This window comes from Mus caroli, chromosome 6 (assembly GCF_900094665.2).
Source record: "Mus caroli chromosome 6, CAROLI_EIJ_v1.1, whole genome shotgun sequence".
Classification (NCBI taxonomy): Eukaryota; Metazoa; Chordata; class Mammalia; order Rodentia; family Muridae; genus Mus; species Mus caroli.
The window spans coordinates 34,201,219-34,228,895 of record NC_034575.1 but is presented as its reverse complement, the minus strand read 5'-3'; the positions used below and the strand labels follow the sequence as shown (position 1 = coordinate 34,228,895).

Below are 27,677 nucleotides of genomic sequence, written 5' to 3'. Positions count from 1 at the left end.
TTCCTCGTTTTTTGGCAAGCCACTTTAATTTACACCTTTAATGAAGTCTGTAATTTCTTGAAATGTCTCACCTTGCTCCTGTAGGAAAAGAAAAGCAGTTAAGTTTTAAGAACTATTACATTTACATTTACTAATCCAAATGCATACTCTTGTTTATCCAATTAAGCTTTTTTTTTTTTTTTTTTTTTGAGCTCTGAGCTGAGTAGTCTTTCAGAAGAGAAAAGCAAAATCTCCCTTTCCACTCTAGCCATTAGTATTAATTCCATCTTCCCATCTGAATGGTGAGAGCAGGCATGCTTTTGCAGCTTCAAATCATAAACTAACTGTAAGTCACCAGACTAGAACTGTTGTTGTTGTTGTTGCTGTTGTTATTTAGTAGTTTTGTTTTTTGAGACAGGATAGCCACAAACTCAGAGTCTCTGCCTGCCTCTGCTTCCCAGTGGCTGTTCCATCACCCAGCTATTCTTCCTGGCAGGGTCTTAACTAGCTCAGGCTGGCGCAACCCTGTAGTACTGGTCCTCTTGTCTCCGCATCCTGAGTGCTGGTATTAAAAGAAAGAACCAACAAGCCTGGTCCTCTCTGGTCTGTTACACTTTGTTTTGTGCTGGCAACTGAACCCAGGGACCTACCTGTGCAGAACTGACCTGTCTTTATTCAATGGGTGGTTAGTGTTCCAAACCTAACACTAAAAATACTTTTTTTGTTTTTAATATATGATAAGAAGAAGGAGTAAAGGGGCAACAGGCCAGCAAATATGAAAATGGTTACACAGAAATGGCGGCGGTGCTACGTGCTGTTGGGATATGTTTGCTTAAAGCCATCAAAACAAGTCAGAATGTGAAAAAGCTTTAGAGGCTGGAGAAACGGCTCATCAGTTAAGAGCGCTTGTTGTTCTTCCAGAGAACCTGGTTCTGATTCCCAGCGACCACACGGCAGCTCACAACTGTGTGTACTCTGGTTCCAAAGGATCTGGTGCCCTCATACAGGCAAACATGCAGGGAAAACACCAATGCATATGAAAATGTGTGTATCCTTAAAAAAATAAATAAATAAACTTTAGGGCATACCTACTGGTTCAGAGAGTTTACAATGTCAGTCCTCATCATCAGGAGGGATTCCCAGTTCTTCATCTGTCCACTGTGAAGGATCTGGATATGAAAAGTGACCCTGGTGACAAGGGAGCAAAAGAAAACAAGGTCAAAGGTCTGTACTCATAAATGCAGCTAGTTAAGTTTCAAAATAAAGCTTGAGAGGAGAAACAATGTAATCAGTACAGCTAACACCTGCCACATATAGCATGAGCACGCTCCTCCCTTAACCACTGGCTCAACCCACTTCAATCTACTCACTACCCAGGGGCTGGGATTCTTTTAGAGGTAGCAGCCTAAGCCAATGAGTGTGTTTATGATGGAGTATACGAAGTGGAGGCCACAGACTTCATATAACACTTCCCATCTCAGCAGTATCTCACTGTCACCCTTCCCTCCTGCTGTGATATTTGGGAGCCTCAAGTGGATGCAGTCTTCTCCTGACTTGGAGCCCTGTCTGCTGCAGTATCATCCACGGCCTACAGCCTAATACAACAGAAATGCAGCAGATGTCTCCAACAGGCAATGTGCAGCCAAAGCTCATTTTCAAGAAGCAAGGGCACAGAGAAGTGCTCAGAGGACAGAAGCAGAGCACCCTACCATTGTGAACCTATAAAAACCTGTGCAGTATCCTTTGTTTACATTTCCTTATCGTGCATATGGCCGAATGCATGCATGCCCACATCATAGTACACCTTGGGGAGGCAGAAGTCCGTCGACTGGTGGAAGTCTGTTCTTTTTCCATTAAATGGGTTCCAGGAATGGAACTCAGGTTGTCAAGCCCAAAGTGCCTTTAACTTGCTGAGCCATATTGCCAGTTAAAGACAGTTTTGTGACTGAAGAAGCTATTTAAATCGGATTTTTCCCCCACCTATCCTGAAAATTAACCTAAATTTACTAAAATTCAAAGTGTCCTAGATTCAAAACTTCAATTTTGAAATTTCATCTTTTTTGGCTTCTTTTAGTGCTGGGGATTGAACCCCAGGGGACTCATTGCCCAACAACCAACCTCAATGTCTTGGCCGGGCAGTGGTGGCACTCGACTTTAATCCCAGCAGTTGGGAGGCAGAGGTAGGCAGATTTCTGAGTTCAAGGCCTGCTTGGTCTACAAAGTAAGGTCCAGGACAGCCAGGGCTACACAGAGAAACCCTGTCTCAAAGAAAAAAGCAAAAGATTTCAATGTCTTAAGGATGTAATTTCCTAGAAAACAAGAGTCTATATAAATGCGACAAGCAATAGAATAGTGACCAATAACTCCCTTTCTCAAGACGAATTATCTTTTATCTAGTACACCCAAAAATAGTTGCTCTGGGCCTCTGGATGTTAAGCATTTTAAAAGAACTTAATGCTGGCTGTGATGGTGCCTGCCTAGTGCTTAGAAGGCAGGGAGTTAAGGGACAGTCCTACCTACCTATATGGAAAGTGAGCGCAACCTGGGCTACGTAATACCCCAAAAAAGTTTTGACCCACAAATGAAGATAAGTGTAACACACCAATCCTAGAATTACTTTTAATTCCCCCCCCAACATGGCTACCTAATGGACACCACAAATCACAGATCCCCACAATGTACATCGACATATAAACAGGTCCAAAAGTGGCAAGTTTCACTAGGTAATATGACAATATGGTGGTAAAGGAATATACCTGGACAGAAAAAAAATCTCCAAACACAAGCTAAGCTATCTATGCATCTCCCCTCTCCTGCTCTCAAGTTGGGACTAGAACTATTCTCCTGTACTTACCAGCACAGCATCCGAGTCATGCCAAAATCGCCAAAGAATCCAGAACCACATGAGTGAGCTTAAGAACTCGCCCTGGATCACCTGGGAGCGGGTAAGCTGGGGAAACTCCCTGTACCGGGGCTGAATATGTACACCACCGCCAGCACTGGAAGACAAAGCAATACGGGAAACGGCTTCTTACTCCACTTTCAGAGAAATCATCTCAGCTTTCTGTAGCATCCTTAAAACTGAAGCTAGCACATCTCATCATAAAATACAGATTGGCGGCTCCCACTTCCTTTACATAATGGCTTGTCATTTAGCTTGCTTTAAACTTGGGGAGCAGGAAAAGTAGCTGAATTGACCAGAGGCCAATGTATGGTTTCATTTCGTAGATAGTCACCATTTTGCACCAGAAATATTAGTGATGGTTATGGGGTGCCACCCCAACAGTTTTGTATGAAGGACTGTGAGCCTGAAGTAGTGGGTAATTAACTTACCCTCCCCGAAAAGGAAAATCAAAGTTATTTCTGTTCTGTGTACTTTCTCTATGTACTTCAGAGAATATAGATCCTGTGCCCTAGTGCAAATCTTTCTCCAAAGACTGTCACACAGAAGCTAAGCCCTGGAGCACAGACCTGTCATCAGCATTTGGAGGGGGAAAGGCAGGAGGCAGCTCAGCATCAGCTACACAGAGTTCAAGGTCAGCCTGGGCTGCATGACCTTATCCCAGGAGGTGGAAGAAAAAAGAAATTTTAAAGACTATCATATAGGAAAGTTAATAAGAAAATCTTTTTTAAATTTTTTATTCCTCTGAAAAAAAAGCAAAGAAGCTGCAACAATAAGCCTGACTAAGCTAGGTGTCATGCAGGCATTTGTTGGCAAGCTGGGGCACACACTCCATAAGGGCTATACTTTCAACTGGGACTGTGGTAAGTGTAAGTTGACTCTAATGTAAATGAGGTAATTTATACTTAATGCAGGTATTTCTATCACCTATTCAGCAGCAAACCATATGCTGATGCATATGAACCAGATATAAAAATCTCAAGTGTGCCTATATAAAATATGTTCTACAATTTCAGTCCAGCATAGCAAAAAAATGCACTAAAAGTTCCTGTAGAATTTGTAAATAGCAATTTTCCTATGGTTCTTCCCCAACCTCTGCCCATCTTTTTGTCCTAGCAGAAGAGTGAGTCTTGCTCAGTCACTCTGGACTACATCCCCTTGAGATAGGATCTCCCACTGAGCCTGGGGCTGGGCCCAGGCAGCCTCTTGACAGTGTTCCTGCAGCACTGGGGTTATATGTGCAGATGGCAACTCCTGGCTCTCCCTCTGGGTGCTGGCATCCAAACTCAAGTTCTGCTGCCCCCGTTCTTACCCACAGAACCAGCTCTTCAGCCCTGATGGTTGTTGACAAGCTGGGACTGTTTTTATTATTCCCTCCCATTCTGAAAGATCGCTAGCTAGCTATTCAGTATTCACCACGTGCGCCGCACTGGACTTTATGGCTGTTATCTGTCGTCTGAACTTTATAAGACAACTTTATGAGACAGATGCTAACTGTTTTACAAATGTGATCACAAGCATGTTGATGACAAAGCCCAAGAATGTTGCCTACAAGCAAATAACATTAAATAATTTTGGTTTTATTTTCCATTTTATTAACTAAAGACCTAACTCTTGTGCTTGGGGTATAGCACGATGATATAGTACTTGCCTAACAGGGGTTTGGTCCCAAGTGACACACACACACATATACACACAGACACAAACCATAACCCTTCGTTGAAATTCCAACCAGCTAAAGTTGTCTTGGTGATAAAGATCTATTTTTGTGTGTTTGCCCAGCTGATAGCACGTTCAGTTGGAAGGCTCTGAATGAGATCTTAGTTATCGATGGTGTGAAAGGTGATTTTTAATGAGGCAACCTCACCATGTGGCCCAGGCTGTCCTTGAATTCACTATTTAGCGCAAGTTGGCCAGGAACTCATCATCCTTCTGCCTCTTCCTCTTGAATGCTGAGATTAAAGGAATGCTATCACCGTTGGCCAGGAACTCATCATCCTTCTGCCTCTGCCTCTTGAATGCTGAGATTAAAGGAATGCTATCACCATGCTCTATTCTTTTATAGACAGGATCTCCCTGTGTAGGCCAGGCTGCCCTCAAACTCCCAGTCCTCTGACAAGGCCTCCCCACAGCATGTTCACCTATTACTTTTAGCCATTCTGTCAGGTGTCATCACTTCACAACTTAAAGAACATCACAGAACCGCTTCTGTAATTCCCTTGTTTACCAACTGTATTTAACAGTTATTACCCAAGATCTACCTGTGCAGCCAGACCAAAGTGGCACACACCTTTAATCCCAGCACTCTGGAAGCAGAAGCAGGCAGATCTCTGTGAGTTTGAAGACAGCCTGATCTACAAAGTGAGCTCCAGGATAGTCAGGGGTACACAGAGAAACCCTGTCCCCAAAAGGGGTGGGGGGAGGGGAGGAGGGAGGCACAATCTCAATAAATACTTGTGTGTCATGCTTCAGCCAGACTAAATGCACTGTGGCAATCTAGACACCCTGAGGAATCTCCCAATTAAAATAAACATGATGCTAAAATGAAATAAATAAAAGGTCCTTTTTCAAGTATCAGTAACTGAGCACAAATGCCTGGGAGGCAAGTGCTGAAGCTGGCATTCACAGGGATCCCACTCAGAGGACTCGGAGACCCAAGACAAGTGGTCTAATCATTAGACTCCTAAATCAAGCTGTAGCCTCATAATGAAAGGGCGAAAGTAATAATTAATCAGCGAGAAGGAAACTGAAACTTAGTTACCAGAGGCCAAACTTCAGGTAAGTTTCCACCTAAACTATTGCTGGGTTGGACCTTTTGTGGCCCAAAAAACCACACCAAGGGCTGGGAACTTAGTTGAATAGTGGAACCCTTCCCCCGTTGGAGGTAAGGGAAATCCAAGCGAAGTAGTGAAACTGGACGGGAGGCATCCCCAAAACGGTATGAAGATCTTAAAAGAAATCTCGATGGACAACACCTGCCAGGTTATATGCTCTCAGTCAAAAGAGAGGGGTGGGGGATCAGGGGAGAAGGCAGGGAGTAAGGGGATGGGCAGACAGAGACAGAGAGATATCAATACAACAAAATAAAGCTATAAGTATTACAAATCTCCGGTGGAGAGAAGGCAAAATGAGTAAGACACAGCATCCAATCTAGGATTTAAAGTGCCAAATCTAAACACCGACTTGGGGGCGCACGCCTTTAATCCCAGCACTCCGAAGGCAGAGACAGGAGGATCACTAACGAGTTCCAGGCCAGTCGAGGCTACACGGTGAGGCTCAAAAAAAGTGTCAAATTTCAATCGTAAAAATGTACCTAATGGTGAAAATAACAGACTTACTATCTTACTGCCTTAAGGTCTCCGTGTCTGCCCTCCAAGGCACTCCCTGCCTGGACCTGTCTTGTCTCAGAGCCCATCTCCACCCGTCTCCATGCGCTCCGGACCTCCACTAGCCAGCTGCTTGGAAGGCTCAGGCCCGGAGACTGTGCGGGGCTGGATTCTTATCACTCGGGTCTTAGTTAACGCCTCTCTCCCGCAACCCTGCGCCATCCCTTCACCTCTACCCCACCAGGTCAACTAAAAGGCCAGTCTCGGTCCAGGCAAAACTACAAGACCCAGCATGCCTCGGGCGGCAGTGTCATACACCCGCCCGGGCGACTGCTTCAAGGTGACAGCGTCCGGATGGCAGCGCTGCCTGTTCAAGCCGGCCGAGCCCTCGCCCCCTCCCGACACTCACTGACGGACTCCACCGTCTCCAGCCGCCCGCGCGCGGCAGCCCCGGAGCAGGCGGCCTCCGACGCGACCGAAAGGTACCAGACGGGTGAGCGCAGACATACTAGCAAGACTGCAGTTCCCACCCCTGATGCGTCACTTCCCCGAGTCCCGGCCCGTGACGTCACTGCGTCGCACGTCTCTACCCGGGCTGATGGTAGGCCACAGCGGGCAAGCTCAAGCCATTGGCGGACCTTAGAGGCTCCATGTTAACGGGCAGATAGGTTGTCCTTCAGGAGGAGCCCTGGCTGCCTCGTGGCACAGCCTGGCAAGGTGCTCTTGGGTGACCTTACTGCTGCTCCCTGCTTTGGCTCACATAGACGGTGCTTTCATGGATGTTCTTGCCACTGTGGGCCCTTGTTAAAGGCCTAAGCCCTTTCTGAACCACGCAATGTTTATTTTATAACATCGCAATGTTTATAACATCGTTGTTTCAGTATTGTTCTGAATGACTAATCAGCCAGGGTGTTAAATTTCAGAACCTGGACCGGTGGCACGGGAATCACCTGAGGAACCCAACCCTGCACACTCAGAATAAGTGGGCCAGGAATATAGGGGAAGGTTCCTAACGCCTTGAGCCTTAGCCAATTCGAGGTTTTTGGCATTTTCTCTTGTTATTAATGTAATAAGCAAGCAGAAAAATAAGGACATGAGGGCAGTCCAGTTAAGTCCAACAACCACCAAGATGGCAACAAATCGAGACCTGACCTCAGCCGTAGAAATGTACTCGCAGTGGGAGCTGTAACACAAATAGATGCACTGAGACGCGCAGATGCGCTCAGTCTCCTGCCATTAGTGGGGAGGGAATGTGAATTTTCAAGCTCATCCTCATAAAACAAGACATACATATCTGTTCCGAGTTATTAGGTCTAGAGGATAGCCTACTGTCATCTTTCCGGAAAAACTTTAATTTTTTCATTCACTTCAGATTTCCTTTAAGAAACAAAGGCTCCACTGGCTATTAAAATAGTCCGCCTTCCTCGGCCTGCTTTTTTCTCTCAGTATTGCCTCTGTTGAAATCTGGATAGACTCCAAACCTAAGACTACTCCTAACCCCAAGAGGTTGTGAGAAACGGACTTTTTTCTATAAACAGTAGCTAGCACACCAACAGTCAATACTCTAAAAATCTCCACCTGGTAAAATTGTTATTCAAGTATTTTAATCATCTGGAAAACTTGTTTACACAAAGGCCTTCCATTCTGACGACAAGAGCTATGGACCCCTTCCTTCCCTTGCATCTATTAGGAACTATCCAACCATGGCAGAGTCTGAGGTCGCACTCTACCAATAGGATGAGACACAGTCATCACCTGTATTAGAATAACAACTGAACTTCCCGCCCTAGTGTTCTTGCAAGGCCAGTGTGGGTTATGGCACATTTTACCAAAAGAAAAGTTAATAATAATACGTTGCTTTGCAGGATTACTTTCGCTATGTTCTAGTGGTTGTGTGTGTGTGTGATGCCAAGAATATTGATTCCAACAAGGTCTTCCCTGGTACATTATGGTTAGGTTGGGTGATTTGCAGAACATGCAGTTTTAGGTTATAACGTTAGTGTTGTACCAACATCACATATTGGAAATTTGCTATGGTGTTTCATATTCAAGAGTCAAGTACTCATCAAGGCCAGACTTGAATTTAGTGACTTGGAAGCATCAAATATGATTGATAATTTGCCTCTGTGCCCATATGTAGGCCTCTTTGCCCTTGTATGTAACAGGAAACCTGTCCTAGGAGTCAAACCCAAGGGAGACCTTGAGTGTTGTTATGTGTGGGCTCACATGTACCATGGCATAAATGTGGTGATCAGAGCACAGTCAATCAAGAGATTATTATCTTCTTCTGCCATCTGAGATCCAGGCTTCCATTATTTTGTTTATGTGTGTGTGTGTGTGTGTGTGGTGCCACTGCATCCACGAAGTCAGAGGAAATCTGCAGGAATTGGTTCTCCTCTGTCATGCAGGTCCCATGAACTCAGGCCAGAAGGTGTGGCTGCACACACCTCTATTCTTGGAACCTGCTAAGCAACTTCACTGGCTTTACTAAATAGGAACCGTTTTCTTTAGCTCCTCAAAGCTGCAGTTTTAAAGACAATAGCCCCTCCATTTTCTAAACCTGACCCCATCTCACCAACTTTTGGCTCCCAAATACTGACTTTTGACTGGCAAACTGTGTCTGCTAAATACAAGCCTTGGGTTGAACCCTGAACCTGTAGAATTCAATGGATGGAAGTTGACTTTCCAGTTTATATTTGATGGCATGGTTTTCTCTGAGCTACTGTCCACCACTCTTTTTAACAACTCGTACAAACCACTAAGAGACAGATCGTGAATGGAAAGCTCACGTCTCAAACTACATAGCTGTCTAGCTCCAAGCAAGACCACAGAACAAACACAGCTTATATTTCTAAGAGGCCATAAAGGACCTGTGAGATGCTCAGTGTGTAAACAGGTTGGCCATGCATACCTAATAACCTGGGTTGTTACAGGATATTTGAACCTATTTCTAGTTGTGGTGTGGATCAGCCCTTAGGACACACATTTAATCCTTCTGGCTGGAATACAGACACACCCTTAGTACTCACTTTTAATCCCAAACAATGAAGGTAAAGTTAGCTTGTAGAAGGAAGCACCCATGTTTGAAAGTGATGTCTAGCCGGGCATGGTGGTGCATGCCTTTAGTCCCAGCACATGGGAGGCAGGTGGATTTCTGAGTTCGAGGCCAGCCTGGTCAGTGAGTTCCAGGACAGCCAGGGCTATAAAGAGAAACCCTGTCTTGAAAAACCAAAAAAAAAAAAAAAAGAAGAAGAAGAAGAAGAAGAAAAGAAAAAAGAAAAGAAAAGAAAAGAAAAGTGATGTCTAATTGAGTGGCAGACAAAGTGATGAATCACAGAAAGATTTGACAGAATAGAGTATGACCAACTCACAAGAGAGAAGGGAGGGGAGCTACTTAAGGGAGAGACAGTACAGGAGGAAGAGAGTACAGTCCAGGAATACAGTAGAGTTGAGAGAGTAGAGCAGCGCAGAGAGGGAAGAGGCATTTTACTGGGAGACTTTTACAGAGACAGATTAAAGAGAGAACAAGCTAAATACAGGTAAAGACAGAACGAGCAAGAGAATGAGAAGGAACCAGAAGATTAGGAACGATTGCTAGAGTTAGTTTGAGGAAAAGCAATGCAATTCAGAGGCCGAGAGAAAAGCCAGGTTGAGTAAATCAGCTGGGAGAGGAATTGAGCCAGAATAGCTGAGTTGAACCAGCCAGCCAGAGTTCAGAAAAGGGTAGAAAGGGTGGGCTGATTCAGCGGTCAGTCTCAGAGGCTGAAAACATTCTAGGTCCAGGTTAGATTTTACAGAGGCCAGGAGCCTCCAGGACTAGGCTTAGTTAGCAGAGACTGTAAGCTTCCCAGACAACAATTACAACAAAAGAAAAAAAGTTTTTTACAGCGTTGGTTCCTCAGAATCCATGGTGGAAGGAGAGAACCAACACCTCTGACCTCAATACCCACACGTACACATCACATGCACACACAGTAAAAAGAGCTTAGGAATTGGGAGGTATCTTGTCCAAAGCCCAGCTGTGGCAATTAACCTGGTGACTTAGGGCAAGTAATCTTTCTCCTCTACACCAAAGCCCTCCATCTGCACAAGTCACTTAAGATAGTAGAAGGCCCAGAGCTTGTTCTCAGGAAAATTCCTATTCCTTTAGTACTCTCTCCTCTTCTGGTATTAAAGATTTACAGATAGGCTGAAGTTTATTCACTCATGAATATGAGTGCTGTCTGCATGTATGCATACATGACAGAAGAGGACATCAGATCCTACTATCAATGGTTGTGAGCCACCATGTGGGTGCTGGGAATTGAACTCAGGACCTCATTCAGCCACTGGACTGTCTTTCCAGCCCTCACTCATCTTTCTTAATAAGTCAGTCACAAAAGGGGATGTATGAGAAAAGAGAAATGATGTTTACTTTATTTCCTAAAGGTTGCTACATCCCCTCCCCACCAACAAAGAGAGGAAGTCGTTGGCTCTACAGCAGTCACTGATGGGGTAGGTGGTGCTGAAGACTAAACCTGGAGCCGCAGACCTGGTGAACTAAGCCTCCACTGTGGAGCTATACCACCAGCCTCATTATTTTAACACTGAAAAATACATTCAGGAAGAAATTAGCAAATATTAAAAATTGTCAAGATAACTTGAACCCCATTAAATTGCCAATTGTGCCTTCAAAATTTCCCTAGTATTGACAGTGCCCATATAAAACTTAAACTGGCTTTCAACTTTTTGTCAAATCTAGACTTTTTTTTTCTTTTGGTTTTTCAAGACAGGGTTTCTCTGTGTGGTCCAGGCTGTCCTGGAACTCACCCTGTAGACTTAGTTGGCCTCAAACCCAAAGATTTGCCTCTCAAGCACTGAGATTAAAGGTGTGTGCCACCACTGCCTAACTGCATACATAATTTTCAAAAAAAAATTTTGGAAATTGTGGTCTACAGGATTTTATGGCATTTTCTAACCTAAGTCTAAGGGTAAGAGCCACCAGCAAAGAGGACCTGACCAAAGAGGGCAGAGGGTTAAGGAAAAAGAAAAACATGCAGCAGGATGGCTGAACTGAAGGCATTCGATGCCAGGCTTGAAGTCCTGAGTCCAATCCCTAGAAATCCCTGTGGTTCCGATTGCCACAGCCCCTCCTCCTACACAAGTACATGCAATTTAAAAAGGAAGGAAGGGACAGAGGGTGGGAGGGACCAAGGAAGGGTTGAAGAGATAGCTCAGTGGTTAGTAGCACTTTGCTGCTCTTCAGAGGACCTAAATTCATTTCCCAGCATTCACAACTGCCTATAACTCCAAAGGACTCAATGGTCTCACCTGGCCTTCAGTAGGTATCTACATACACATAGATACAGGCAGGCAGGCAGGAAGACAAGACACGACACACACACACCTTTTTTAAGAAGAAGAAAACAGAAAAACAAAATAAGTAAATGTATTTTGTCTTCTTCTACAGACTATTTCTCCTGAAATAGTGTCCCTGGCACCAGTTTCAGCTTCCCTCCCTTCATACCCTAAAATAACCCAGGTTTTTAAGCAGACCCTGAAGCTGGTTCACTGGGAAAGTGGTGGCGATTCTGCCACACATCCAGTTGTAGGTGTCTTAGCTGCCAAAGGACAGACCCTGAGGATCTGCCTTCACTGTGTACACACGGCCACCATCACAGGAAGGATGCTGGCCCTTTGAAGAGGAAGGGCTTTGCTGCCTCTAGGATGTCCAGCGTGGGGTCCAGTGAGCGGCCGAGCCCCTCCAGCACCATGATGGCAACCACAATGGAGGCGAAGTTGCTCTCCAGCTTTACCTGGAACAGAGAAACAGCAGTTCTTCCCCGACCTTGGACACAGCTGAGTACCCTGGACAACCACATCGCTGAGCCTCGCTTGTGCTGTCCATGGAATTCTCCCATCTCCCCACCTCCCTCCCGGCAGTCAGGAGGGTATACTAGGGTTACTAGTGGCACCCAGGACAAGGGTACATCCCTCACCTAAGCACCATCAACAAAAGCCAAGAAGGGAAAGAATGAAAATATCTGGCTGGGCCCTTTCTATGTCTTTAAATATATTTTCTACAGCTAAAGATTATTGTACTTTGACTACATAGATTGAGATAGCCTCAGACTTTGTTCTGAAGGGATCACAAGCCCACTGGGCCTACACCAGAAGAGAAAGAAATACAGTCACTATGCAAAAAAAGCTGAGGAAAAGAAGGCTTACGCATTCTACTGCCTGCGCCCTACTCCACCCTTTTCCCAAGACTTCTCTTTAACCACACCTCACCTTATGGGTCATCAGTAGCTTAAAGACACTGGATAGGAGGCTGGAAACATGAAGCTGCAAAACAAAAGGTCCCAGTAGAATCCAGAAGTATTTCTTCCCCTTCCAGAGTCCTGTCCTTTGACACTTACCACTCCACATCACTACGCTCACAAGTATGTGCACACACTACCCAACAAACATCACAAAGGAATTTACCAATAGAGATGCATCCCACCTCAAGTTTCAAATCACAAATGCCTGCAGAGGAAACCTCAGAGTCATGTCCACCCCATTCTTCTCCCCATCCCTGGCCACACTCAGAACTCTCTAAGGAAACAAACCAGGGTGTATTGAGGTAGCAGAAACAGAGGCTTGCCTAGTGCATGCACATGTTCATGCATTCGTGAGTGCACAGGTGGATGTGCATGTGATTTGTAACCATCTGAATAAGCCAGATCGTCATCAGTAGTCTCTACTCTGGGCATAGCAAGTCCTGCTAATCTAGGCCATCAACTCGGCAAAGACAGGCGAGTTAGCTGAAAGTGAGTACACCACAGACTCTGAGGGAGACCAAACAAGGGACACAGGCTTATGCACACCTTTGGAGTGCTGCTGCCCTGCATGTTCAGGTGTCTCCACAACAGCTATTCCCTAAGTAAAGCAAGGGCTCTACCAGCAAGAAGCCTGTAATTTCAGTTGGCCCCTTGGGCTTCTTGAAGGAAGATATGGAACAAGAAAAGTTGGGGGTTCTGTTTGTTAGTTGGTTGGTTTTTAGCTACACTAAAAACCCTAACTCTGGCTGGGCAATGGTGGTCAAGCCTTGAATCCCAGCACTTGGTAGGCAGAGGCAGGTGGATGAATCTCTTGAGTTTGAGGCCAGCCTGTCTAACAGATCAAGTTCCAGGTCAGCCAGGACTACTCTCAGAGAAACCCTGCCTCAGGAAAACAAAACAAACAGACAAACAAACAAAAACATACTTCCTTGCAAATTCCCCACAAAGGCCATCCCCCACCCCTCCCTCACTCCTGCTCAAGAGTGGCTCTGACCAATCACACAGCCTCTCTACCTTTTCCAGTGTGACGATGTTCTTCCTGGCCTGGGTCACCAGTGTAGCCATCTCAGCCTTGAACCTTTCCACATCCTTGCACTCATTGGCCTGGGCATGATGCAGCATGAGTTCAGCCACTCTATGGCCCTGGATGGTGCAATGGAAAGTGACTTTGTAGAGCAGAGCACACATACTGCACGCTCTTATCTCTCAGTTGCTTCTGCCTCCTTTTTCTACAGCCCAGTTCTTGTGCCCTTTCAGCTGCTACCATCCACTAGACCTTTTAAATTTTTAAGGACTCTGCTAAGACAGTGATGCAGATATCTCCCTCTTGGGCAACATGGGGTACTTCCGTGACCATGATGACCACTGGTCCAGTTGGAGCCACCAGGCCCTACAAGCTAGGCTGGAGGGGCTGAGCTTTCCTGGTCCCTGTGATGCAGACCTTTCTCCAGATCCCTGATCCCCTCCAACCAAAGAACCTACATTCTCCGGGGACATCATCTCCATAGCCCTTCCCTGGTGAGCCCCACACAGACTGCATCCCATTGTTTAAGCAGGAGGCACGTTCAAACTGGCTCGGGCTACAGCTTTAGTTGATTCCTTCAAAAAGCCAATCAGGAATGCCCCTAAATACTGCTTCTTTTTAAAAGAAAACAGCTCTCTACCTGGGAGTAGTGGAGTAGTGGAGCACATCTTTAATTCCAGTGCTCTAAGGCAGAGGCAGATGGGTCTCTGTGAGTTAAAAGTAAGATCCTGGGCTGGAGAGATGGCTCAGTGGTTAAGAACACTGACTGCTCTTCCAGAAGTCCTGAGATCAAATCCCAGCAACCACATGGTGGCTCACAACCATCTGTAATGAGATCGGATGCCCTCTTCTGGTGTGTCTGAAGACAGCTACAGTGTACTCACCTATAATAAATTAAATCTTTAAAAAAAAAAAAAAATCCTGTCTCAAAAAAAAAAAAAAAAAAAAAAAAGGCCCTCTCTCTCTTTTTTTTCCAGAGTTTTGTCACAGGAAAATTCTGTACCGTGCAGTCAAGAGTGTTTTCCCATCCTCCTTGCTATGACACATCATCTGAGCTCCACAGAAGCTCTGTCAAACTTTTTTCTCTAATAACTTCCAACATCCAAAGCCTCTCCGAGTGTTTGAGGGAAACAACTCCCACCCCACACCACAGAAACCAACCATCTTGCCCCACATGGAGGACATGTTCTCCACCATGTGGATCCTTCCCACCCTTTACTTTACAACAGAGATCACAGATGAAAGACAGCCATTGTTTGATCAAAAAGCTAGAGTGGCCAGTGAGATGGCTCAGTGGATGGAGGTACTTGCCACCTAAGCCTGATGACCTGAGTTCAGTCTCTGAAGTGTGGGGCTACAGGGTAGAACTGACTCCCAAAAGCCTTCCTCTGCCCATCACATGCACACTGTGTCTCATGTGCACCAGTTCTCACACTTCACAGATAAAATAATAAAAAATTTTCTTCTAAAGGTAGACTCCTGTCATGGACGTGCCAACAAATTTGTGGACAGAGTGAGAGAAGCTACAGATGCAAAATACAGAAGAGAATGCCTTCCTAACTAAGGGTTCCAACCTTATGCTGCCAAGCCTGAGGACACATTGTCATGATGCCCACACCTGTTCCACTCAAATCTAACCACAGCATTCTGGCAATGGTGGGCTTTCACCAGTGACACAGGATAAGGAGCAATATATTCAGTTCCCAAGAGCTAAAAGCCCAACCCCAGTGGGTCTTACCTGTCCCATCACTACAGCCTGGAAAACTGCCCGGAAATTCCTCAGGTCAGAAGCCTGCAATTTTGCCACAATGCCAGCATCCAACAACACCAGGCGCAGTGGGCACAGGGCAGGTGCTATGGTAGCCACCAGTGTGTCACAGACATTCACCTGCTGCTGTTGTATCTCCAGGCTTGGGGACACTCCATCAGCACCCTGGACCAGGATGTTTCCAGGATGTAGGTCTCCGTGTACAAAGTTATCCACAAATATCTGGAAGAGACTGTACCATTCAGGTCTGTGTCAACCCTCCCAGCCTAGCATCGATTGGGACACCTGCGGAAGAAGTTTTAGGGGACAGTGGGCAGCCTGTGACAAGGCAAAGAGGTGGGCGTTTCACAAAGCCCTTGCTGCTGAATGCTTTCAAACAAGAATTTGGGCAGGAAATTTTGATTCCAATTGGTTAGGGCTTTAATTTTATGAGACAGTATCTCGTGTCACCTAGCTAGGCCCTCAACTTCTGATAGATCCTCCTGTCTCTACCTCTCAAGTGCTAGAATTACAAGGACAGAGATTCAGGATCCTGCCCCAGCGGTCCTTCCCTAGACCTGGGTAGTGGGTAAAAGAACTAACATCTGGATTCAGATAATACTAGGTCCACTGGTAGACCCCGGATAGCTCAAATGTACCTCCAATGCCTGAAGTGATGATGTGACTTAGACAATACCAGGCAGCCCTCCCAAACCCCCCCCCCCGACTTCCTTCTCAGAACCAAAGCAGCAATTTCAAACCTCCCTTCTCCTCTTCATCCCATCCCATTGATAGACAACCTCAACTCTTGACTCACCATGCAAGAAAGCTCTGAATGCCTCTCCACTCACTTTCCCTGCCTTTCTCAGCAGGCTTCTCAGTTCATCGTTGGGTGCCAAGTGCTATCCTACGTGCCCTGAAGGTTTGGGAACATCCATAGCCTTCTTTTACACACCTGGTCCAAGACACATCCCAGAACCAGCTCTGACCACTAAGTATGTCTCCAAATATAGCAGGTATTTCCTGGTTGCTCAAGGTGCAGCAGGTACCCTACTGCAGCCTATGGAAGACAGAAATCCTTGTGAGGAGACTAGATGCCTGCTGTTCATCACCCCTCGTCCTGACGTACAGGAATAAGAAAAGCTCACCGAGGGCTTCTAAGATGAGGATGCCCAAATATATTAGAGTCAACATCAGCCCAGCGTGTCAGTGCGCTCATGCCACCGGCCTGTAATCCTAGCATTGGAAAGGTAGACAAACTAGAATTAGGAGTTCCAAAGTCACTCTCCACTACAGAGCAACTTCAAGCCCAGGCTTGGCCACATGAGACCCTGTCTCATAAAAGAAAAAAAAAAGAGTCACCATTTGCCTTTGGACTCCCCCACAAAAGTACTTCAACCCACCTCCTGCCTCACATCACTCCTCCAACCCAAGCCCACCCTGAGGTCACCATTGTCATGACTAACTTATCTCTCTGCCTCATACTCCCCCACTGTATGCATCTGGATTAAAGAATGACATTTTAAAATTCATTAAGGGGCCAGTAAGCTGGCTCCATAAGTAAAGGTACTTGCCACCAAGCCTGATCCCCATGGGATCTACATGATGGACAGAGAGGACTGGCTCCTACAAGTTGTCCTTGGCTCCCATATGCATGCCACATAACGTGTGCAGGCTCACAAATGTGCAAACACACAAAAATTACTGGTTTAATTTTTTTAATAAAAGTTTGGAGCTGGAACGATGTCTCCGTGGTGAAGAGCACAGGCTACTCTTCCAGAGGACCTGAGTTAGATCCCCAGCACCGGCTCGGGAGCCACAACCATCAGTAACTCCAGTTCCAGATTGCCTAATGCCCTTCTCTGGCTTTCTGTGTACTAGATAAGCTTTTAAAATTTAAAACATTTTAATAAATTGAAAAGCGTGCAAATTTAAAAATACACTTAAGATGGTGTACTTGCCTGGCATGATGGCCTGTGGTCCCAGTACTTAAACAGTTGAGGCAGGAGGATTAATGTGAGTTTGAGGTTACCCTGGGCTCTATAATAAGTTTCAAGTCAATCAATCTAAGCTATACAGAATGAAGCTGTCTCAACTTAATCTCAGTTTGAATACACATATACATTTTGGCAAATATTGTAATAATGAAATCCTTTTACGGGAAGAGAACTCAAATGAGCCCCTTGCCCACAGATTAAAGTCCTGACTCCCTGGAACACTCTGCACAATACACCTTCACATCTCCCACTGCATCACACCCTTGGCACAGGCTGTTGTCTCTAGATAAGTCCCACCATGTGTCTCACCATGGTTGACACAGCCTCTCCTTCCTGAAGGAAACCATGGGTCCCAAACAAGGTCCCTCCCAGCTAACCTTCTGGCACTGGCCCTTCATGCCATGTGCTTTTTTCCCACTAGCTTACCCAGGGAACACTGGAGTCAGGTCTGTCTAACTCTTAACTCAGCACTTAGCATACAGCAGGTACTCCATAGCGCTGGAAAAATGACTAAAACAGTATTTAACATGCAGCACCGTGGTCTAAACAGTGTGCTTACAACTCTTCCCACAGCACACAGAATGCACATCACAGAGCAAGGACTCAGCACAAGCTGGGTCACAGAAGCATCTGGGGAGGGGCTCCACTCAGCTGATGTTCTCACCCTGCAGCTCTCTGCTTGGCTGGCCCATGCAGCTGGTGCCCAGCAGAAACCTTTGCACTTTCCCTTAAACACTCCACCTGTGTACTGAGCCTCAGGAACCAGATAGAGCTAGACACGTTCCCTTATGCAATCTGGCCATGTACTGAGCTGTGGCACCTAGGCAGACCCCCTGCTCACCATCTTCAAAAGCATGTTGATCCCCAGCTGTGCAATCTTCCTCTTCAGATCGGTGGGAATTCCTGCCTGCTGGTAGCTGGACACTGGAACACTCTCCTTAAAAACAGCAGAGAGAGATCTTTATCCAGATGGCTGCCCCACCTCCTCCCCTGGCCAGGTCATATATCTGTGCTGTCTTCCAATTGTTACTCACACATTGGTTTTAATCTATTTATATTTCCTTCATATACTTCTCAAAAGAAATACCCAAGAGTTGGCAGCCACCAACTCTGCTACTAAGAGGAAAGAGATGTGTGAGGTCCTGGGAAAAGACAGGAGCAGGTGCTGACAGTCAGCCAGGAGCTGGGCCTGGTGATGCAAGCCTGCAGCCCCAACCCCTGGGAGGCAGAGGCGGGGGTGGGAGTGGGAGCGGGGGCAGAGGCAGAGGCAGAGGCAGAGGCAGAGGCAGAGGCAGAGGCAGGAAGAACAGGAGTTTAAGGTCATTGTTGGCTACATAGAAAATGTGAGGACAACCTGGGATATATGAGGTTGTCTCAAAACTAAATAAAACAAGAAAATAATAATCCAGCAGACCATGAGCTGGGGCTAAATCAGGGCAAGGGAGAGGGCAGTGAGAAGAGCAGGCCAACAGCAAATCAACAGTTGGCTCAGTTGTCAAGACAACGCATGAGATGGAGTGTAACAGAGCAGCCCAGAGAGCCTAAGAACAGGCCCAGAGTTACACAGCTAGGAAACCCAACCCGGGACATCACATCACCATTTACTAATAAGACAGTCTAGAGGACAGCTAAGGTAAATGCACTTTCTCTAGCTCAAATGTGTTTTCACTGTGTCACTTACTCCTAGGACAGCACCACGAGGTCACCAGCTAATCAGAAGGCAGAGTAGGTTTTCAATTGAGGCTTCAGTCTGAGGCTACCCGCAGCTCTCGAGACCGGCTCCCTCCCTCCCTCTCCTGCTTCTCCCAGGCTCTGGGTGTACAGTAGATTGGGTTTTTTTGCAGTGTTGATAATGGACCTAAGGCCTTGCACCTGCAGGACAAACCCTCTACCACTCCCAACCTCCTCCCAGTTCTACCCACAAGAACCACATCTTCTCTCCAGTCTGAAGCCTCTGTGGGAATGGCCAGTTATGAGAAACCCAAGGAAGCAGGTTCTTACTTCATACGTTTCCACCAGTATATCCCTAGTGATGAGGGGGCGCAGCGGGGTGGGGAATTTCACAGACGCCATGTCCTGGAAGTTGTGCTGAAAGTGCTCTAGATTCTGAGCTTCATAGCGCAGGTCTGTCTGCAGGGACGGTGAGGAAAGATGAGAGTTAGTATAAACACAAGGAGGACATCTGAGACGCCAGGAGGAGGACGTCTGAGACGCCAGGAGGACCAGGTCGGCTTCCTTCTGCACCAGCTTCCCTGGTCCCTACAGAATACCAGGAACCTCAGAGAAGACACACCAGCCAGCTCAAAGCTACCACAAAAGGCGCTAATGTCCACTGTGCACATGAACTCCTCTAAGCGGGACATCAGATCCTCAGCTAGGATTTGGGTCCCCTTCACACCAGCCAAAGGCTGCCCTGTCCCATTTCCCAAGATCTGACCTCACTGCCCTCTTTAATGGCCCAGTGCCCAGCTAGTCTATCCCTGTCCCCCTCTCCTTCCACTATGATCAATGTGCTAGAGCCACTTCCACGTGGGAGGGCCTTGGCCTCCACCTAAGGGAGCAACTGCTACAGCTCAATGTCCAACCCCATTTAAATCTTACTAAACTTTCCAACTTTTTCTCCTGATCTGTTTGACTATATCCATGCCATGTGAATGATGATATCCACATCCTTTAAAGATTTTTTTTAAATTTATTTTATGTGTATAAGTGTTTTGCGTGCATATATGTATGTGTACCACATGTATGCCTGCTGCCCATGGAAGTCAAAAGAGGCCTTGGAACTGGAGATCCAGAATGTTGTGAGCCACCGTGTACTTGTGGGTGGTTAGCTGTCTGCAAGAGTGCACTGAGCCATCTCTCTAGCGCTGGAATGGACATTCTTTAGAATGACATTCAGGTGGGTGAAGATTCGGCTCCTGCTCCTCTTTAGATCCTCCTCCATTGATGACACCCACCTTGCTCTACCATCCCAAACTCCAGCCTCACTCAAGTCTTAGAGTGCTGGATACCAGAACAGCCTGACCTGACCCACCTCGACCCTGAGGGTTTTTGTAATAACTATCACATGTCTATACAAATGAACAGAGACAGAACTCAGACACACACACCTAGCCTGCCATGTGCTGGGGCTGTTGGAGGTCAGAGCTAGCAGGAAAGGCTGGTTTAAGACAAATAGGTAAAATACAGAGATGAGAGTTTCAGTGGATGGGACCCTGATGTCTTTCAGGCTTTCAATGGGAGCTGAAGCTCAGATGAGAGGTAAAGCCAAGAGTCAAAATAAAGAGATAATGGCTAGACTAGAAGCTACTTTCTCTGTAATCTTTTATTAAACTTGCTACACTCCAGGACAGAACCCAAGCTCTCTACCCTGGTCTGAATACCATACCACTCCTCCACATATCTCCCATTCCCCCACAAACCCCTATGTTCAAATCCTAGCTTCCAAGGATATGGGATAACCAATTAGGACTTTGCACAAACAGATTAGGTCTTGAGTAGAGCTCTGTAGTGTCCTTATATAAGAGGCCTGAGATGCTAGCCCCTTCATGTGAAGACATGAAGACATCAATGAGCCAGCCCGAGGCTTAGTCTTCAGAACTGTAGGCAAAAATTCTGTTGTGCTACTTATTCCAACAGCCCAAATATTTCCTTTATTGCATTGTCCAGATACTTTACTGTCCATTTCTGGTTTTTGAATCAGGACCTGGAACTCAGTTGTATGAGGCTGGCCTTGAATTCATTCACAGACATCTGCCTGCCTCTGCCTCCTGAGTGCTGAGATTACAGGCCTGAGCCATACCAGGTACCCAACTACTTTCTAAACTTTAAAATAAGTGCCTAGAAGCTGAAAAGGATTGAAGCCAAAAAGCTTCAATCAGAGGCTATAAATGAAGTCTTAGTAGATAGCTTTTGAAACCTTACCCACACCTAAGCCACCCAACAGGGAGCCAGATGCTCATTTGAAGGCCCAGATAACTCCAACTTAGTTTACCAAGTTTAGCTACTTATACAAATGTCCCGCAAAGGTCTCCGACAGGAAGGAGGTCTACTCAATTAGCTATGAAAACAAAGATGAGTCTTCTAGTCTTGGAGGTCATGCCCTGAAGATGGCAGAGTTAATATGATCATTTGGTTTTACTTTGCCTGGAGGCACAAAGGGACACTGTGTTTCCCAAGGACTCTGGGAGATCTACTTGGTAGACTGGAAGCAAGAGATGTTTCTCACTTCCTGGTCTACTCATAAAATCTCTTACATCTTCCATGTTATCTCCACTCCAAACTGACTATGTTGGAGATGGTAAGAGGGGATGGATTACAGCAGTTTTATTCTGTATCAGACCTGTATTCTATATTGCAAAAAGGAATCTATAGGTTCCTGTTATTAATAGCTTAACAGGTACACAATATTAAGAGATGCTGTGCTCTCTCTACCTTTGCTCAGATGCTGTGGAAAAGTACAAAGTTGATAACTGGACACTAGAAGACTTGGTGTTTCTAGAACTGCCCAAGCCCAGATATCCAGAGAATGAGGAAAGAGTGTGCAAGGCCATAGAGGCACAAGCCTCAAAACTACAGCCAACAGGCTGACCAGAGGGGCAAGGCTGAGCTCCAGATAAATGACTGTCTCCCCACTCCCACTCCACCCCACAGAGCCTGCTAACTGAAAAAAAAAATAGACAAGGCAGGTCTTTATATTTTTGTAAAGAATGTTAAATATATTATCTTTTCAAACCACAGGCTCTCTAAATAAAGCACAATTTAAAGATTCAATTCTAGGCCAGTAAAATGGCTCACTGGGTAAAAACACTTGGAGCCATGGGAGCCCCAGCCTCAAGGGCCCACACTGTGGAAGGGAAGCACTGACTCCTCATAGGTGTCCTCTGACTTATATACACATGCCACAGCATGCCCATGCCTACCCATCACCACATACCCACACAAACATAAAATGTACAACAAAAAAGTTACGGTTCAATTTTTGTATCTGTTCATTGGCCTTTGTGGTGACAGGCTGCACAGGCTCTGTTTTCCCAGTTGCAATGGCAGTGCCTATCTTGCAAAGAAAATGGGTCCTAATACCACCTCAAAGCAGAGCTCCCCTCTTCCCTCAGGTTACCTGAATATAAGCAAGAAATAGCCTAGCTGTGTGGCGCTGGTGGGCTTGGACTATTTCTCGTTGCATCCCTAGCATTACCCACCCTGACTGATAGATCATGTTCTGCATGTCATCCTGGGAAATGACCTACTCACTCATCAGTCACCTGGTTCATAAGCAACTGCTAACTATGGCAAGAACTATGTTAGGTGCCATTTACAGCTGAGACAAGGAGTCACCTGTTGGACCATGAGCTTCTTGAATTCCTCCACGATCTCAGGCAAGCTAAGCCATTTGACTCCAGGTAAAAGCCCCAGGGCTTTGCTGCCAATCTTCATCAGCAGTAAATCCATGGACACCTGAGAGAGCAAGCCTGGGTGTAACACCTGCCAGAAAGAACCAGGAGACAAGACAGTGGGTCAGAGGGAAACATCTTATCTAGCCAGCACAGGCTCCCACCTTCAAAACAGCCAGAGTGCTTCTGGTCAAAACAAAGGGAAGTAGCCCAATACCCATGATGCTCTTGGGTTGTGGTGGTCCCTCCTCCCCAGAAATAGCAAAACCCAAGTCTTTTTTTTTTTTCTCCCTCCTTCACACTATTCACACCACTGCTCCCTGAAAAGAAATGAAGTCAGAGCCTATTGTGGAGGAATACACCTTGAATCCCAGCACTCAGGAGGCACAGGCAGGCAGATCTCTGTAGCTTTGAGGCCAGCCTGGTCTACATAGTAAGCTCTGGGACAGCCAAGGGGCTACACAGTATAAATCTACCAAAAAAAAAAGAGGAGGAGGAAGAGGAGGAGGGGGAAGAAGGGGAGGAGAATGAAGAGAAGGAGGAGGAAAGGAAGAAAAAGAAAGAACAAACAAACTTGAGCCAGGAGGGTGTGGCAATCCCTACTACTTGGGAGGACAATTAAAATAGCGGGGTCTTGTCTACAATTAAAGGCAAAATGAGGCCTCACAATAAACCTCAGTGGCTGAGGGTTTGCCTAGCATGTGTGAACTAAGTTTGACTGCCCCTTAGGTTCAATCCTCACTACAATAAATAAATAAATAAATAAATAAATAAATAAATAAAAGAAATAGCTTGAATTTAACAGGTATTGGTTGAGCTAACAAGAATAAAGGTAGAGCAGCCCTATTCCAAACTCAAAATGCTTCAAATATCTGACCCAGTTAAGGACTGACAAGTGAAAAATTCCAAACCTGACCTCAGGTGATGCAAGGTCATTACACAGGTGCACTAAAAGTACTGCATGAAATGACCTATATATAGTCTACATGTCTAAGTTGTGGAGTATGTGTGTGAGACATAAATGAATTCCATGTTTCATGTTTAGACTTGGGTCCTATCCCAGGCTATCTCGTCAAAGATATACAAATACTCTACAATCCAGAATCGTATAAAATCCAAAACGCTCCCGTTCCCAAGCATTTTTGGAGAAGGAATACTCAGTCTTAGAACAGAAAGCAACGTGCCTCTCATGAGGGTCTGTTTCGGATCTGGGACAGACAGCTCAGTGGGTGCTTGATTAAAGCGCTAGGCAGGGTCTGAGAGCACTTACTTTCACTGCCACTGGGATGAGGTGATCTGACTTAGGTGGACGCCCAGGAGCCCGAGACACACCCACTTCTGACCCACCAAGGTCAGCTTTAGGAAGTAGCAGCTTTTCTAGAAATGCTTCGTCGGCGAGGTTTTCTGAAGGCTTCCAGTCTTTCATAAAGGGCTCTCTCTGCATCACCACGGCCCTGGTTCCTGGGGCAGAGAGCGCCCCAAGTCTCCAGATTCTGTCTTCCTCCAACAAGGAAATACTAGCGAACGCTTTGTACACTTGGGCCACACAACCTGAACCTACAGGTTCTCGGGTCTCGAAAAAGAGGAGGCTGCCCCAATCCTCCCCAAATGCCTGCTGGAGTAAGTATTCCGTCCTTGCCCAAGGGTGGGGGGTCACCTGGACATGCAGCTTGGAGAACTGGGTACAGAAAGCCTCTGAAAAGAGGTCGCGCCGGGTGCTGGCCCATTGGCCCAATTTGATATATGTTGGGCCTGAGGTCTCTGTAGCTTTGAAAAGCAGTTGGAGCCAGAGGGTGGAGAGGCCAGGGGCCAGGTAGGTGAGAGGGTACAAGAAGAGGAGGGGGAAGAATTTCGCCAAGAGCACACCAGCGCGGAGCCCTAGGCGGAGACACAGTAAGACGCGGGCCAGAGGCCCTTCTTGGGCCACCTTCTCCACTAGTCCATTTTCCTCCAGGTCACTCCTGTGAGTCTTTCTCTGGCACAAGCTGCCAGGCGCCCCCTCTCCAACACTGCCATGGGCTGAGATGAATTTGGGCAAAGTACCTAGCAGAAACCAACATAGTCTGGCATTGCGAGAGCATCCCAGGGGTCTGGAAAGCCCAAGTTCCTTTCTAAACTCAAAGCATCTTAAGTGTGACAAGCAGACCCTGACAGACAAACGCCAGGGGGTCACCATCCTCTCTAGACCCCTTGGCCTAGACTGTTTGTTCTCTACCTAAAGGGAAGCCATTGTGGAGATGCTCCGTGCCGAAGCGGGGATGAGTCGGACCGCGCCCCCTAAGCGCAGCCCAGGAGGGGAAGGATAACGGGGACCTGAGCCGGGGACCACGGGTGACAAGCTGTCCAGCGCCAGAGCTCAGAGTGTCCGGAGCCGAGCGCCAGGGACGGAGATGCGGACCCGCGGCCTAGAGAGAACGACGAAGCCTCAGAGGGCCGCGGGAAGACCTGAGAGGCGCGCTCCGGCAGGCTCAGGGTCCAGGCTCCCGGGGGGCGGCGGAGATGCCGAGCCGACGGCTCCGGACCTGCACGGAGCCAGCAGTGACAACCAGGCAGAGAGAGAGAGAGAGAGAGAGAGCACTGAGCGTCCCGGCCAGCGCTGCTCCCGGCTTCCGGTACCTGGGTCCGCCCTCTCTGCCGACGACAAGCTCCTTAAAGGGACGACATGCTCCTTAAAGGGGCCACGGCGCGAACCAGGGCAAAAGCGCCTGGGCACATAGAGTCCCTGTGATGATTTAGAGCAAAAACGCAGAAGTGAGCTCTGTAGCCCTCTTTTCCGCGTCTGCCTCTCTTCTTCACAGCCTCGTAGCTTAAATCCTAGAAATATTAAACTACACTGAATATTACAAGTGGGTCCAAGGGAAGGACAGATTTTCAGCTGCTGAGTTCTTGAGTCTCAGGCTGCACTGACTTAGCGTCGGTGTTTAGACCTTAGGGAATGGCTTATACACTTAACTAAGACTTATTGAGCCAAATCAGGTCTTTCTTGAATTTAATATTTGTTGAGTCATAAGAATATATACTAAACTAGATAGGTAACGATATTATTTTATGTCAAGCCCAACGAAATAAATTAGTTCGATCCGTGGAACCTACATGAAGGAAGGATGTCACCAATTCTTTTTAAGTCGTGTCCCCCACATACAAAATAAATGTGATAGATGTAGCAAGGGCCACGGAAGCAGTGAGGAGCAGGTTGAATCATAGGTGGGGCTACTTTGGAGAAGAAAAAAAGGGTGTTGGGAGAGGAGCCAAATGAAAGTTCCAAAGTAGGAAAGACTTTTGATGTTCTGAGGCGCGCGCGCGTGTGTGTGTGTGTGTGTGTGTGTGTGTGTGTGTGTGTGTGTGTGTGTGTGTGTGTAGGTGATAGAGCATGGGACCTGAGCCTACATAGCCAGGGAAAGGGTTTGCAATTTCTTCTCAGCATTCTGGAACTTATAAAGCTGCCTGCCCTGGGGCACCACAGTCCCTACTACCTAACAACAGCTTTTGTCCCTGTGTGGAAAGAAATTTGCACAAAATTCTGACCAAGGGTAGATTTAAAGGCATCCCAGGTGAAAAGGATTATAGGAAAAAGAGAAACAAGGGCAAGGCCAGGGTTCCTATCACTGGACATGTCATTCAACCTCAAGACACACCCCCAGGCCATCCAGAAGGCTCAGAAGATATAGTAATTTCTCCAAAGGTAAGATCAAGGCCACTAATAGTCAGGAATAGTGGAGCGGCCAGTGGCTCTTCCTGTATGGTCAATAACAGCCCAGTTCCTAACTCTAAAAGATGGGGTACATCCTTTGGGCTTCCCAAGGCAGACATGATGCCTTACACTGCTTTGAAATGTGGTTAGGTATCAGGCACGGTGCCCTCACTTTCAATTCCAGTAGGAAGGAAGGAAGGAAGGAAGGAAGGAAGGAAGGAAGGAAAGAAGGAAGGGAGGGAGGGAGGAAGGGAGGAAGGAGGAGGGAAGGGAAGGAAGGGGTGGGCAAAATCTCTGTGAGTTGGAGGTCAGTTTGCTCTGTATAGCAAGCTCCAGGCCAACAGGGACTACATAGTGAGACCTTGTTCCAAAAAACCAAAATAGGGCTTGAAGAGAGATGGCTCAGTGGTTAATAGCACTAGTTGTTCTTGCAAAGGCTCTGGGTTCCATTCTTAGCACCCACATGGGGTTTACAGCCATTCCTAATGAACAAGTTCCAGGGGGATCTGTGCTCAGACCCATATACAGGTAAAACACACATAATATAGAATAAATAAATCTACCTAATAAGAATTTTTAGAAAAGAAAAAGAAATGTGGGCAGGCACTAATTACTAAGTATCCCCTTTCTCCTGACTCACTTGCCTGTTCTGCCCCAAAGTTGTTCACAGAAGACTTGAATTGTTCTGAGTCCATCATTTTAAGCCATGGCAGCTTCTAGGTGTGATCCCCGGACAACTTTTTCTAGATCTTTATTTCTCCAAAAGAAACACAGGAGGGTTGTCCAACTAAAACTAGACAAGATCCCCCCAAAGCAGTATTTTTCGACCTTCCTAATAGTGCCTAGCACTGGGCTTCCTAGTGCACAGGACCCCAGCACTCAGGAGGTAGAGGCAGGTAGAGTTCAAGGCCAGACTGGCTTACATCGGGAGCTCCAGGTCAGTCAGGGATACAAGGTAAGACCCTCTCTCAAAAAAGGACTGGGAATTCCTGGAGAGATAGCTCAGCAGTTAAGAGGACCCACGACTCATTCCTAACACCCAAATGTCTGCTAACAACTGTCTGGAACTCCAGCTCCACAGGCTCCATTTACCCTCTTCTGATTTCAGTGCATGTCTGATACACAGACATACATGCAGGCAACACACCCATACACATAAGGTAAAATAGTAGTTTAAAGAAGAAGAAGAAGCTCATTTGGGAGAGCTGACTCTACCCCTTGCCTGGGCAGTGTGGGAGAGCTGGACAGGAGGGTGGGAGGGCAGGAGGGCAGAGGAGCAAGGGGGGAGGAGGGCAGGAGAGCTGGCCCAGCCTTTG

The 27,677-nt window shown here is 46.6% G+C and overlaps 2 protein-coding genes across 3 annotated transcripts; both read right to left on the bottom strand.

The window, feature by feature from the left end:
- On the bottom strand, positions 1–6,764 carry Ndufb2 (NADH:ubiquinone oxidoreductase subunit B2). Of its 2 annotated transcripts, none has more exons than XM_021165540.2 (4): positions 6,617–6,764; positions 2,834–2,978; positions 1,068–1,167; positions 1–78 (listed from the first exon to the last, which is right to left on the bottom strand). In XM_021165540.2, exons 1-3 carry the CDS (start codon positions 6,712–6,714, stop codon positions 1,093–1,095), a joined length of 318 nt encoding a protein of 105 aa, XP_021021199.1. In that variant the 5' UTR covers positions 6,715–6,764; the 3' UTR covers positions 1–78; positions 1,068–1,092. The 2 variants fall into 2 exon arrangements, with proteins under 2 accessions (XP_021021199.1, XP_021021200.1); XM_021165541.2 differs by having other exon boundaries at positions 4–78; positions 1,072–1,167.
- Positions 6,765–11,594: 4,830 nt separating this feature from the next.
- On the bottom strand, positions 11,595–25,287 carry Adck2 (aarF domain containing kinase 2). Its single transcript, XM_021164877.2, has 8 exons — positions 23,941–25,287; positions 22,615–22,761; positions 19,279–19,407; positions 18,119–18,214; positions 15,272–15,523; positions 13,524–13,652; positions 12,478–12,531; positions 11,595–12,002 (listed from the first exon to the last, which is right to left on the bottom strand). Exons 1-8 carry the CDS (start codon positions 24,844–24,846, stop codon positions 11,862–11,864), a joined length of 1,854 nt encoding a protein of 617 aa, XP_021020536.1. The 5' UTR covers positions 24,847–25,287; the 3' UTR covers positions 11,595–11,861.
- Positions 25,288–27,677: the final 2,390 nt, after the last annotated feature.